Source organism: Mustelus asterias, chromosome 5 (genome assembly GCF_964213995.1).
Source record: "Mustelus asterias chromosome 5, sMusAst1.hap1.1, whole genome shotgun sequence".
Classification (NCBI taxonomy): Eukaryota; Metazoa; Chordata; class Chondrichthyes; order Carcharhiniformes; family Triakidae; genus Mustelus; species Mustelus asterias.
Window position 1 is genome coordinate 86,893,095 of NC_135805.1, and position 13,585 is coordinate 86,906,679.

General features: G+C 38.9%; 1 protein-coding gene across 3 annotated transcripts in view; it reads right to left on the reverse strand.

The window, feature by feature from the left end:
- The window catches only part of gtf3c2 (general transcription factor IIIC, polypeptide 2, beta), a 96,297-nt gene that overhangs the window by 18,093 nt on the left and 64,619 nt on the right, over nucleotides 1-13,585 (reverse strand). For 2 of the 3 annotated variants that reach the window (XM_078212973.1, XM_078212972.1), the window contains exons 13-16: nucleotides 12,828-12,989; nucleotides 10,796-10,883; nucleotides 8,356-8,484; nucleotides 6,593-6,799 (exon numbers count right to left, since the gene is read on the reverse strand). In XM_078212973.1, the coding sequence (XP_078069099.1) occupies nucleotides 6,593-6,799; nucleotides 8,356-8,484; nucleotides 10,796-10,883; nucleotides 12,828-12,989 (586 nt within the window). Of the gene's footprint in view, nucleotides 1-6,197; nucleotides 6,254-6,592; nucleotides 6,800-8,355; nucleotides 8,485-10,795; nucleotides 10,884-12,827; nucleotides 12,990-13,585 lie in introns of those variants that run through there. The other variant, XM_078212974.1, reaches the window with a different exon arrangement.

The following is a 13,585-nucleotide window of genomic DNA, read 5'->3' on the forward strand; positions in this document are numbered from 1 at the left end:
TTTGATTCTAGTGAACAGTTGCAGCATCAAATACTGTATAAAAATAATGGAGGGAATTTTAAGTCCCCTAAAGAGATCTGTTGGGTCAGGTGGAATGTGTAAAATCTGAATCCTGATCCCAAACCTCCCAGTTTTGGTCTTTAGGAGTGGTGGGAAGTCAACCAACTGCTCCCAGTAGCCACTTCCAGTAGGTGGGTTGGAAATTTAAATATTATGAGGCCACATGTCTCATATTGAACCACCATTTTAAGTTTAACTCTGGCTGATTTTCCTGGGCCTCAGGAAACCCAGCAGCTCAAGGGAGACACAAACTCTCGGATCCAGGAGGTTAGCCCTCACAGTTACACTCTGGATCCAGTTTACCTGCTTCACCAAACCCCTTTGCAATCGGATATCCCCCGACTCCATGGGATCTTGAATCTGCCTCTGAGCAGAGTCACCACTTGTGCCTCTCCAATTTACAGAATTTTAATCTTCCCTATGGTAATCATAAAAAGTCTTAACTATCTCAGTAGCTTTAAATCTATAACTGGAGTATAAAAATCTTACTTTCAAAGGCATGGGACAGGTAAACGTTGTGAAATTATTTTTTTCTCCAAAAAAAGTATAAATTGATTTATTGTCCTTAAAAAAATTCCTGCTGTTTTAATTATAACTGGCACTTTCACCAATGTGACCTTGTATCATGCCACTGTAAAAGGTGAAACTCTAATGATATGAAAGAAAGCTCTAAATGTAGCAATTCAGCTTAGATTATTAATACACACAGGTTCTATCATTAGCAACAAAGGTTAATATTGATAACTACAAAACATTCAATCAATAACCTTTTGGGCACAATGTCATCCTAGACAACCACGGAATCAAATTTCAACAGAAAATATTAGAAATATTCAGCAGCACCTGTGGAAAGGGAAACAGTTAACATTTCAGGTTGATGACCTTGTATCAGAACTGATGCTGCAAGACCTGCTGAGTATTTCTAGAACTTTATGTTTTGATTTCGTTTTCCAGCACCTACAATGTTGTGCTTTTGAATTTATTCAAGTTTTACCTACTAGCACTTCAAAATAATTTGTCGACTGTAAAAAGCTTTGCAGCATCTTAGGACATCGAAGACAGTATGTAAATGCAAGTTCTTTATTCAGGCATATTGAGTTTTGTTTTGTTAAAGTGGCTCCAGCAATACAGCTGGGAAAGCATGAGAGATACCGAGACAGGCACACATACTCATCAACACACATTTTCATCTCAGCCCCAGGACATCATTGCAGGAGGTCCTCAGGGTAGTGTCCAAGGTCCCAACCATTTTCACTTGCTTCATCAATATCTGTCTCTCCCTCATAAGTTCAGAAGTGAAAATGTTCGCTGATGGCTGCAGTGTTCAGCATCATTCGCAATTCCTCAGTCACTGAAGTTCCCTCATCGCATTGCCAGAGCACAAAGAATCACCCAGACTCATAGAATCATAGAAATCATAGAAACCCTACAGTGCAGAAGGAGGCCATTCGGCCCATCGAGTCTGCACCGACCACAATCCCACCCAGGCCCTACCCCCACATATTTTACCCGCTAATCCCTCTAACCTACGCATCCCAGGACTCTAAGGGGCAATTTTTAAACCTGGCCAATCAACCTAACCCGCACATCTTTGGACTGTGGGAGGAAACCGGAGCACCCGGAGGAAACCCACGCAGACACGAGGAGAATGTGCAAACTCCACACAGACAGTAACCCGAGCCGGGAATCGAACCCGGGACCCTGGAGCTGTGAAGCAGCAGTGCTAACCATTGTGCTACCCTCTCAAAACACTCGCTCTGTTCTCTCTTCACGGATGCTGTCAGACCTGCTGAGGTTTGCCAGCATTTTCTATTTCAGATTCCAGCATTCGCAGTAATTTACTTTTATTTTATTGCTTTAATACCGGTGGCTGTGCTTTCAAATGCCTTAGCCCTAAATTCTAGAATTATCTACCCAAGCCTCCCCAGGCTGTCTCCTCTTTTAAGATGCTCTTTAAAAAGTACTAACTTGATCAAATTTTTGGTCACTTGGCCTAATATTTTTCTGTGGCTCAGTGTTCTTATTCCTATTTCTCTTCCTAAGTTCCTTGGGACATTTTATTATCTTAAACACATCATATAAATGTTACTGTTATACACATGCAAACATATATGCATATGCACATAAACATACACATGTATCAATGTTATATATACATCTGTATGCATACATACAGACGATATATACGTCACTGATATAAAGCTTTACCTCTCCACTAATACCCTCAATTCCATTGTAGTCTTCCTGTTTGACTGCATTTGAACATCAAGTTGTGGACGAACCAGAATGTTTTGTAACTAAATGTTGCAAATACTGAAGCTACTCTGTTTAGCACCCACCAGCAACTCTACTTCCTAGTTCTTTGTATAGGCGTCTCTGTGATCCACTTGGTTGTTCTGTTACAGGCTCGTTATCTGTTTAAACTGTAGTATTTGATGGTTACGTTGTACACATCCACATTTGTAGCACACCAAATCTACTTCACAGCTGCTGAGTTAATGATGCAAGACACAGTTCCCCAAATTACTTCATCATCTTTGGTGGTGAAGCCAGCTATCAAATGGAAAGGCGTAATAATGAACAATTTCATGTTTATTGTGTCATTGTTACAAAATAGACAATCCTTCACCAGGCAACCAAATGAATTTGACATTCATTGAAATCTTATTCAGTTTTTAATCTTCAAATGCCCAACAAAATGCAGCTGAGTGAGAATTTGCTTTTGAATTATGTAGACCTTGAAATTGTCCCTGGATTTACTGCTGTGATTAAGCACCTTTAAAGTTGAAAAAAGTAACAGAATTTATTGTCGTGGTTATCTTTGTGATGCACTTCAATGAGCAGCTTTGATCGTTCTAAGGATGTGCAGTGCTTCTAAAAAGCCAATAATTTCAACAAGGCACTCGCAATGGTCCTAATGGCTGATCTGACAGGCACTCTGTTGATTAAGTACCTCATCCTTCATTAATTTAAAAATTAATCTCTCTCAGCCTAGGGTATGCCATCTGCTGTATTCTATTCCACTCCACCAGTTTCCTGTTGACTGCAACCCACAGAATGGCAAATGCTTTTTCTTTTATACAATGACCCAAAGCACATCTATTACCTACAATCTGCACCCTATACCAGAATTGGTTTCACTGTCTATTTGAATCTAACTATACATACCCATCAATAACTAAATATACTCTATGTACAATTTAGCACATACATTTATAAAATAACAGATTCTGCACATTTTAGCAAGTACCAATGGTATAAAGCAAAGTTAATTCTTCATAGCCTAGTAGTTTACGATTAGAACACCATTGCACATCATAGCAAAATACCTCAGGATGCTATTTCACCAGTCTGCTGCTTAGAATGGTAATGAGCTAGGCACCCTGTGCCCCACCAATGCACAAATACTTTCCCCTTCATATCTGTCTCCAAAGTGTTTGCTCATTCGTGAACAAGACCCTTCATGCCCATGCGATCTTTGGGGATCATTGTGGTATTGAGAAACATGGCTCACAGGCAGGGGCTTCTTGCCATCTGCTGAAGGCTCCCCAGACTATATCATTTCACCATTGGCACTGCAGAAGGCCAGGGTCTTTACCTCGAAGGCAAACCTTGACTTCTCCTACAACTTGGGTGCCTTTCTTTCTATTAAGCACTTCAATTCATTAAAAAACTTCATCAATTACCATCATTTCATCTCTCCCAAGCCCCACACCAACATTCTCAAGAAATGTTCAGCTGAATGTTATACCAATTGTTATAGTTAATTAAATATTCCCTTCATTTCAACAGACTGAACTCATGCTATCATCCGTCTGTTCATTGTCACCTTAAATTCCATTAATTATAGCGCTAGTTAGTACTGTGACAGCAACTAAAAACGTCATGGCAGTTTCTTTAATATTGTTAATTGCTTTGGTTACTTTCTGGAAAATTCTTGTCTATAAACCAGACATGAGTTTTTGCTAAGACCTATTCTTTTAACAGATGCATACACACAGCTTTATGTGGCTTTATCATTCTGCTGCAGGATAAGGAAGCTCAATTTAGCGGTTTCAGTGATGGAGATGATAATGGAAATGGGACCGGCAGGAAGAAGAGGAGGAGGAAGGCCTCAGACCAGATGGAAAGATTGTGGTGATGAGAGACAAATGCAGTGGGATTGGGGATAGGAATGGGTGACTGACAGGAGGAGGAGGTGAAGGGTGATTAAGCAGCCTTGTGGCAACCCCACATAAAATGGGAGAAGCTGCAAGAAGTAACAATAGTTACAATGGATGGAGCCAGTTCACAGGTGTTCTCTCCTAGAATTAGACCTAAACAAGCTCCAAAATTAGAAGTGAACTAAACTTTGCACGTATTGAATTTACACTGTAGTTATTAAGGCCATTATGACTCAGACTCTTCCCTCGTTGTGCTAAAGCCAACAGTGGCCCCAGATGTAAACTGGAAATATTATTTCTAAAACTGTCATTGAGTAAAATTAATATCTCATTGCAATCAGTCCATTTGATGACATCAAAATAACCATTACTGTGAGACAATGAATTGTCATATATAAAAATTCTTCTTTGTGAACTTCCTATTATTATAATCGAGTAACACCTCAATAACAATTCCTAATATTAATTATAACAGGTAATGCTATAAAGTTCAATGAGTTCGGATCAATACTTTTGCTATAAGTGGCACTGATACACTTCTATTGTTGCCAGTATAGACCTGTTTAGTTTCCTATGACAGCTGCATGCTGCTTCCCTGTCCTTACAAATCAATAGCAAGATCAGGCTTCAGCACTCTCCCACCATAATCCTCTTCACCAGTTCAAATGAATGGTTTTTTACTCAGGAATAACCTGGCCTCAGCATCTGCCCATTCACCAACTCTCAGGATCTGTCTCTATCCCCGTAAAAGCCCCTACGCCAAACAAAGCTGTAAATTAAAAGAAAAATACCGCGACTGCTGAAAATCTGAAATCTCAAGAAGAGTCATATGCACTCGAAATGTTAACTCTGTTTCTCTCTCCACAGGTGCAGCCAGACCTGCTGCGTTTTTCCAGAATCTTCTCTTTTTATTTAAGCTGTAAATGTGTAATGTGAGTGTGTGGGTCTCATAAAGGCAAACACATATATAGGTTGTGCAAAGACAGTACAAAGGGATTTTGGTCGCAGGCACTCTTGATTAGCCTGATCCATTTCATTATGCTCACAGAATTCTTCCCCATCTTTCCATCCCTTCTTCAAGTTCTATTTATACTACCCATATCTTCAGCTGTCTTTCTTCTCACTTGCTACCTTACACAAACCATAACCTAGCCTATAGCCATGCCATACTTTTTTCATCATGTTCCCTGGCTAGCTTCATACCCAAGTATAGCACACACAGCCTTCTCTACCAGTTCCCACTGGTAGAATTGATCATTCTAATTCTTTCCAAGAAGCATTTTGCTTTTGCCTGCCATACACAGGATGTATATGCAAGAAAATGAGGTGATAAACTACCAAAAGTGTTCTTTTAAAAATGAAGTCTCACCTCACTAGTTGCCCACAGCCCACCCCAACACAAGTTTTGAGTGGATCTCGAAATGGATGGCCAGGACTCATGCATGAAAGAGGCAAGAAACTTAGTTCAATATGATGTGGAGCAGTCTAATCAGACACTGCTGGAGGCAATCCCAAAAATGGGCCAATTTTTAAAAATTTTATTCTTGAAGAAAATCAGTTCTCCTTCTGATTACACAAAAGTACTCTGACCTGTTGTCAACTCCTGGGCAACCTCTCCAAGAATTGTTATCCCCAGAACCAACATCACTCACCTTGATGAATTCCAAAGAATATTTTTAAAAGCACACTATCTAGCTAAATTCAACGGGTAATTTTTTAAAACTTTAATGGAGGTGCAAAATTAATGGAATCAGGAAGAAAAATCCAGCAGGTTGTACAAGGCGCAGCCTAGCTGATAGTGCTAGCTTCCCTCTCCCACTGCGTTTGAAAATTTAACCCCGTAGTGTTCATTATCAGAGGTATACCCTAATCATAAGTCCCATGTTTAGACTATGAAAGCAGCTGATTCATTACAGGTGAAGCATTCCACGTGATAAGATCATTTGTACTTGCGTATTATGTTTCGCGCAGCTGAATCACTTCAACTAAAGCAGCTTGGTCAATGGGCTGCATCCAATGCACTCCCTTCCCTATGTATATAGGAATGCATTTATTAATAAAAATGTTCCATTGACTTCTGACAGTGAAATGCATTTTAGATAAAACATTATGAAAGAATTAGTTTTGAAAAATGTTGATTGCTGTGGTTCTAGTAGCAAAAACAAGAAACTTGTCCAAAAACCACCACCACATTAAGTGGCACGGTGAAAGACATTGCGTACACAAGCACACACAAGAGCGCATAAGTATATACACGCACACACACAGACCCAAGCACTTGCAGATTATATACGCTGATTGTGAATGTTTCATAGCATAGCACTGAGACATACATGATGCAAGTCGGATACAGATCTGTGTTTACTTACCAGGTCGGTATCATCAAACATTAGGTAGTATTTCTTCACTGTATCACTATAAGTCTTTGGTTCAGTGATAAGACTGGGATTTAAATCTTCCTTCTCCATTTCTGAAGAACTTGTTTGGAAACTGGCCTCTTTCTCTTCTTGATTTGAGCTGACAGCGGAAATGCTACTGGTAGCATTGTGACGAATGAGGTCAGCTTTATAAATAGGCTGCACAAAAATAATAGTGAATAAGCAGGAGTGCAATGCACTACGAGAAGTTATGTTCAAGTTATTTCAAGTTTGCTTTTAAAAATTATTAGCGGAACTGGATGCTTTCCTCATTTATGCTTTTGATTAATTTACATTTAGCTAGTTGGATAGTTGATTGGTAATTTAAGAAATAATTGATTATTAAAAAAATAGCCCTACAGAATTGTGACATTTGGAGGTGAAACACCTGAGCTTTAATGCCCTCAACATGTGACACCTTTGAAAGGTGGAACATTGCAGGTACTTGTTAGATACAGCCTTCAATTATACAGACTGTTTACACTGGCATATTTGTTGTAAAAGTAATGAATTGTTTACAATTAAATGTAACTTTAAAATTATCTTGGAATTTATTTAAATTATTTGGCTGTAACATTTCCTTTTTGGGAAGAGAGTTGTTTTTCTTTAAAAACCCACTACTGTTACCAATTTTAAAAAAATTTGTTCACAGGACATGGACATGCTGGCTAGGCTAGCATTAATCCCCAATCCCAAATTTCCCTTGAGAAAGTGGTTATGAGCCACCAGGTTTAACCGCTGCAGTGCATGTGGTGTAGGTTTATCCACAGTGTTGTTAGAAGGGAATTCCCGGACTCTGACCCAGCAAATATGCAGGAACGCAATACTGTTCCAAGTCACAAAGGTATGTGGCTTAGAGGGAAACTTTTCAGCGGTGGTATTCCCATGTATCTGCTGCTCTGATTCTTCCTGACGATAGAGGTCACGAGTTGAGAAAGTGCTGTCAAAGGAACCTTTGTAAGTTGCTGAAGGGCATCTTGTAGATGGTACACACTGCTACCACTGTGCATCAATGGTTGATTAGATACCAATCAAAGGGATTGCTTTGTCCTGGATGGTGTTGAGCTTCTTGAGTGCTGTTGGAGCTGTGCTCACGCAGGCAAGTGGAAATCACACTCCTGACTTGTGCCTTGTAGATGGCAGACAGGTTTTGGGACTTGGGTGATTTACTCGCCACAGAATTCCCAGCCTCTGACCTGCTCTTGCAGCCACAATGTCTATATGACTGGTCCAGTTCGGTTTCTAATCAATGGTAACACCCAAAATGTTGATAGTGGGGGGGTTGAGTGATGGTAATGCCATTGAGTATCAAGGGCAGATAATTGGATTCTCCCTTGCTAGAGATGGTCATTGCCTGGCACTTGTTACTTGCCATTTATCAGCCCAAGCTGCATGTTGTCCAGGTCTTGCTACATACAGACATGGACTGTTACAGTATCTTCGGAATCGCAAATGGCTTTGAACCTTGTGCAATGAATCGTGGCAGATGAATTTGAGTATAAGATGGATCAACATCATTTTTTTTATTTTGAATAAAATAAAACTGTCCCATTATAATTTATATTGTTACATATTGATATTTTAAATATAGTTTACATTGTTTTAAATACATATTCCACAATTTAAGCTTTATGTTACTAAACCAGTTTCTTTCAATGATTATACATCAAGTGTCTTAAACATCAGATACGGCCAACATGTTAATAGACACTTACAAAACGACGCTCATTTGGTCGCTTGATATTCATTGTGTTGTTCATACAGTCTGGAAGGATCACAGCCATCACTTCTCCAGTATTGTCTCCTGAGACACAGGTATTCAACCAATCAGAGCCAGAAATACTCTGCAAGCAAAAAATAAGAACAGGCTCTTTAAGAAATAAACAATGTACAAAATCTAAAGAGAACTGTTGGGAATTTTGTTTTCCTGAATGAGAAATATTTCAAAAGCATAGGTGTTTTTAGACACTTTTAAGACCATGCACATCTTGTATCAGATGTTGTGAATAGCAGGGACATAAGACAGATTATCAAGTGTATTATATTAATAATTCAAATGGAAGATCACACTAAGTAGGGATAAATATAGGCTCAGCACCCAATAATGCAGGTTTATTTCCCAATCTGCGGCATTTACAACTTCAATCATGATGTTTCTTGGAGACAGAAATTTGATGGCGGGGCAGGGAGGTGGGGGAAGTATTTCTGAGCAACTCCCCAGAATAGCTAATTGCCTAGCTAGAGAAGTAGCAGGTAAGGCAGAGAGAGAAAAGGGATAACATTAGAAAATTGCGGGCAGGGGCAGGAAATCCTTACTTAAAAAAAATGCTAAACATATTTTAAAATGTTGGAAAATACTGGAGACATAAATTGCTATTGGGTAAATGACTTTTCAGCATACATTAAAGCAGTAACTGTACTTCAGAAAAAGTACATTATTGGCATAAAGCACTCTGGGACATCTAGAGATCATGGAAGGCATTATATGCGATCATTTGGTTTCCTTATTTTCACTGCCAAATTTACTTAAAATCCTTGCTTGAATGGCAATTTCAGAGGTTTGTGAAATTGGTTAAGACACACCAAATCACTTGCCTTAACAACAGATGTATCAGTGCTCACTAAAGTCAGGTCTGAATTCGAATCATAGAATCCTTACAATGCAGGGAGGAGGCCATTTGGCCCATCAAGTCTGCACTGACACTCCGATAGAGCACCTTACTCAGGCTCTATCCCCATAACCCCGCATATTTATCGCCCTAACCTACACATCTTGGGGCACTAAGGGGCAATTGAGCATGACCAATCCACCTAACCTACAAATTTCTTTGGACTGTGGAAAACACCATTTTTTGATTTGACTTTGCAGGTGTGGAATACTACACCCGTTCATCATTAATGACTTTTAATAGGGCAATTACAAACACAAAAGTAAATTTGTTCACACCTCAGGTTCACTAGATTGATTCCAGAGATGAAGGGTTTGTCATATGAAGAGAGATTGCGCAGTTTAGGCCTATACTCTCTGGAATTTAGAAGAATGAGAGGCGATCTGATCGAGGTATGTAAGATGATAAAAGGTATTGACAAAGTAAACACAGAGCAGATGCTTCCTCGTGTCGGGCAATCTAGAACAAGACGTCGTAGTTTTAGGATAAGAGGTGCCAGGTTTAAAACTGAGATGAGGAGAAATTACTTCTCTAAAGGGGTTGTGAGTCTGTGGAACTCACCACCCCAGAGTGCGGTGGATGCCAGGACATTGAGTAAATTTGAAGAGATAGACAGATTTGTAATTAATAATGGGTTGAAGGGTTATGGAGAACGGGTAGGAAAGTGGAGTTGAGGCTGAGACAAGATCAGTCATGATTCTATTGAATGGTGGAGCAGGCTCGAGGGGTTGAATTGCCTACTCCTGCACCTAGATCTTAGGTTCTTATGTTCTTTGTACACACTTTTCTCTAATCAGTGTATTTTTGAATGGGTACAAATCTTCAGAGCAGCACTAAAACAAACAACTCTGCACCACCAAGAAAAAAATCTCCCCTGCTTTCTTATATCTCTTCAACTCTGCATCTGTTCTATTCACTTCAACTACTCCCTCAGGTACAAAGTTCCACATTGTCATCATTCTCTTGGTAAATAAATTTCTTCTGAATTTTTGAATTAATTTTTTGGTGACTATCTTGTGTTGATCATCTCTAGTTTTCTCTTCTCTGTAAGTGGAAAATTTCTATGTCTACTATATGAAAATCTTTCATAATTTGAAAAACCTCTATTAGGTCATCCTGCAACCTTCTCTTTTCAGGAGCCTCTTCATATACCTAACTGGTATATACCCCTACATTTGGTTATCATCCATGTAAATCTTTTTTTACATCTTCCCAGTACTTTAATATCTTATGATATGAAGATCAAAATTATACATAGTACTCCAAGTGTGGTCTCAGCAAGGATCGATATAACTTTAGCATTATTTTTAGAATTGAAAAGTAGTCTACTGCATGTTTTTTTAATGGCCTTGTTAAGCTGGGTTGCTACATTTAATGACTTGTGTATTTGTACTCCCAGAGCCATTGCTCCTGTACCCCATTTAGATTATTTAACTGCTTTAAATATACTTTTCTTAACTGACCATAAAACTATAAATAAACCTACCCAGACTGTTCCTGCTCTCGGAGCGGCAAAATATGGCTTAAATCCAAGAAAACCAGCATCCAAGTAGTGAATTCCACTGAGTCCAAACCTGTAAAAGAAACAATTCTTAGGTCTGGTGTTAATAATATGAACATATGTTATCTCAACAAATAAATTGGCCCACGATTCCAGGAAGTTAATGGCAAACAAACTAACTTTCGTTATAACTTTGCCTGTCTTCAGATCATAATTTTGATCCAATCAGATTTTCTAATTTCCCAAAAGTCAACAGTACACTTTAAATGTTATGCACATTTATAAATGCATTAAGAAATGTGATACATCTTTCAAAACCCTTTTCCCTTTTCAATCTAGCCAAATGAACTCATCGAAATGCAGCAGGTCAACAAATGATAGATGGGAATGAAGAGTTCCAACAGTATCTTCAATTTCGGGTTGAGTCAGATAGCTTATTCATAATTAGAGCAAATAATTTGGTACAGCACAGGACGACTAATCCTTTAAATATCTACACTTAATGTATGCAACATAAATTGCTGTCTGAGGATTGTAATCCAACATAAAAGGTTCTGAGCTCATCTAGGCCGTAAATCACTTGCTGTATCAATTCACTTGTCCTTAACCATTTAACACAACGCTAAACAACAACTTCCATTTATATAACGTAGTTAACATATTAAAATGTTCTAAGGCACTTTACAGTTATAAAAAAAAGTTTAACAATGAGTCACGTGCGGGGATATTAAGGCAGATGATCAAAGCACAGTCAAGAGGTAAGGTTCAAAGAGGTAAGATTTAAGGAGCATCTTAATGGAGGAAAGAGAGGTTTTATTTATTCTTTGAATAAATGGGGCCTGGGCATCGCTGGCTAGGCCAGCACTTATTGCCTATCCGTAATTTGAAAGTGAGCCACCTTCTTGAACCTCTGCAGTCCATGCTGTTATGAAGGGAGTTCCAGAATTTAAACCCCGTGACAGTAAAGGAACAGAGATATTGTTCCAAGTCAGGATCGTGTGTGGCTTGTCCCATGTACCTGCTGCCCTTTGTCCTTCTAGGTGGTAGAGGTCACGGGTTTGGAAAGAGCTGTTAAAGGAGCCTTAGTGAGTTGTGGTGCAGTGCATCTTGTAGATGGCACACACTATTGCCACTGTGCATTGGTGGCGGATGGAGTGAATGGTTAATGTACAAATTAGGAGCATGAGTAGGCCGCTTGGGCCCTCAAACCTGCTCCACCTTTCAATAAGATCCTGGCTCATCTGACTGTAACTTCAACTCCACATTCCTAACTACTCCCAATAACCTCTCACCCCGTTGTTTATCCAGTATCTATCTAGCTCTCCCTTAAAAATATTCAGAGACTCTTCTTTTGAGGAAGAGAGTGCCAAAGACTCATTACCATCGGAGAAAAAAAATTAAGGTGGCGGCTGAAGGGGAGCCAAAGGGATTGCTTTGTCCTGAGTGGTGTTGAGCTTCGGGTGTTGTTGGAGCTGCACTCACCCAGGCATGTGGAGAGTATTCCATCACACTCCTGACTTGTGCCTTGTAGACGGTGGGTCGGCTTTGGGAAGTCAGATGGTGAGTTACTCACCACAGAATTTCCAGCCTCTGACTTCTTCTTGAAGCCACAGTATCCATATGGCTGGTCCAGTAAGTTTCGAGTTAATGGTAACCTCCAAGCTGCTGTTAACTGGGGATTCAGTGATGACAATGCCATTGAATGTCAAGGGGGGATGGTTGGATTCTCTCGTTAAAAATGGTCATCACCTGGCACATGTGTGGCACAAATGGAACTTGTCACATGCCAGCTCAAACCTGAATGTTGTCCAGGTCTTTGCTGCAAATTGACACGGACTGCTTCAGCATCCGAGGAGTTGCGAATGGTGCTGCACATTGTGCAATCATCAGTGAACATCCCTACGTCTGATGGAGGGAAGGTACTTGATGAAGTGGCTTAAGATGACTTAAGATTACATAAATTAATGTCACACATTTAATGTTACACATCTTGGCCCAAAAGGTATGTGAAACTTACGCAGCATAGCAATTTTCTTGTGCCACCATAACGCCGCACCAGGGAAGCAACCAAGCAACTTCAGTGTTCAAGTATCGCTTGATTTCATTGACTGGTTGGTATGTTCTCCTGAGATCCCAGAACTTGATTTTCCTGTCAGGGCTAGCTGTTACTAAAAAGTTGCTATTAACAGACAATTTGAGAGAAAATAAATAAAATTAACAAGATCTTAAAATATAATTTACAAATTACATATTGATACTTTAGTATTTACGTGTCACTTGTAATTAATTTCATTACTAATGAACAAAACTGTAATCTAGAATAATTTATGTTAATCTTATTTTCATTCTAGATTACTTTATTGATACAACCAATTGTGCATTATGCTAGTTGGCAATTAACGCTGCATCTCTGAACTAATTAAAAAATTTGACAGTGTGCCATCATTTCACATACAAAAAAGTTCAAAAATGCATTTAAATAATTAACACAGTTAATTATTTCTCTTAATATTGCATCCATCCACATTTCAATACATAGGGAAAAAATTCCTTGAATTTGGCTTTATACTAAAGAAAATTGAAGAACTCCCATCAACAGAGCCCCAATTTAGTGTTTTAAAAACTGTTTATAAAATAAAGTTCATTCTATATAAATCTTTGGTTAAGATGATAATTGCATTCTGTTTATTGCAAAATAGGAAACTTCTGAGAAGGCAAACAATACAAAACAATACTATTTTTATAATGCAAACATTATAAAAATAGGAAAATTAG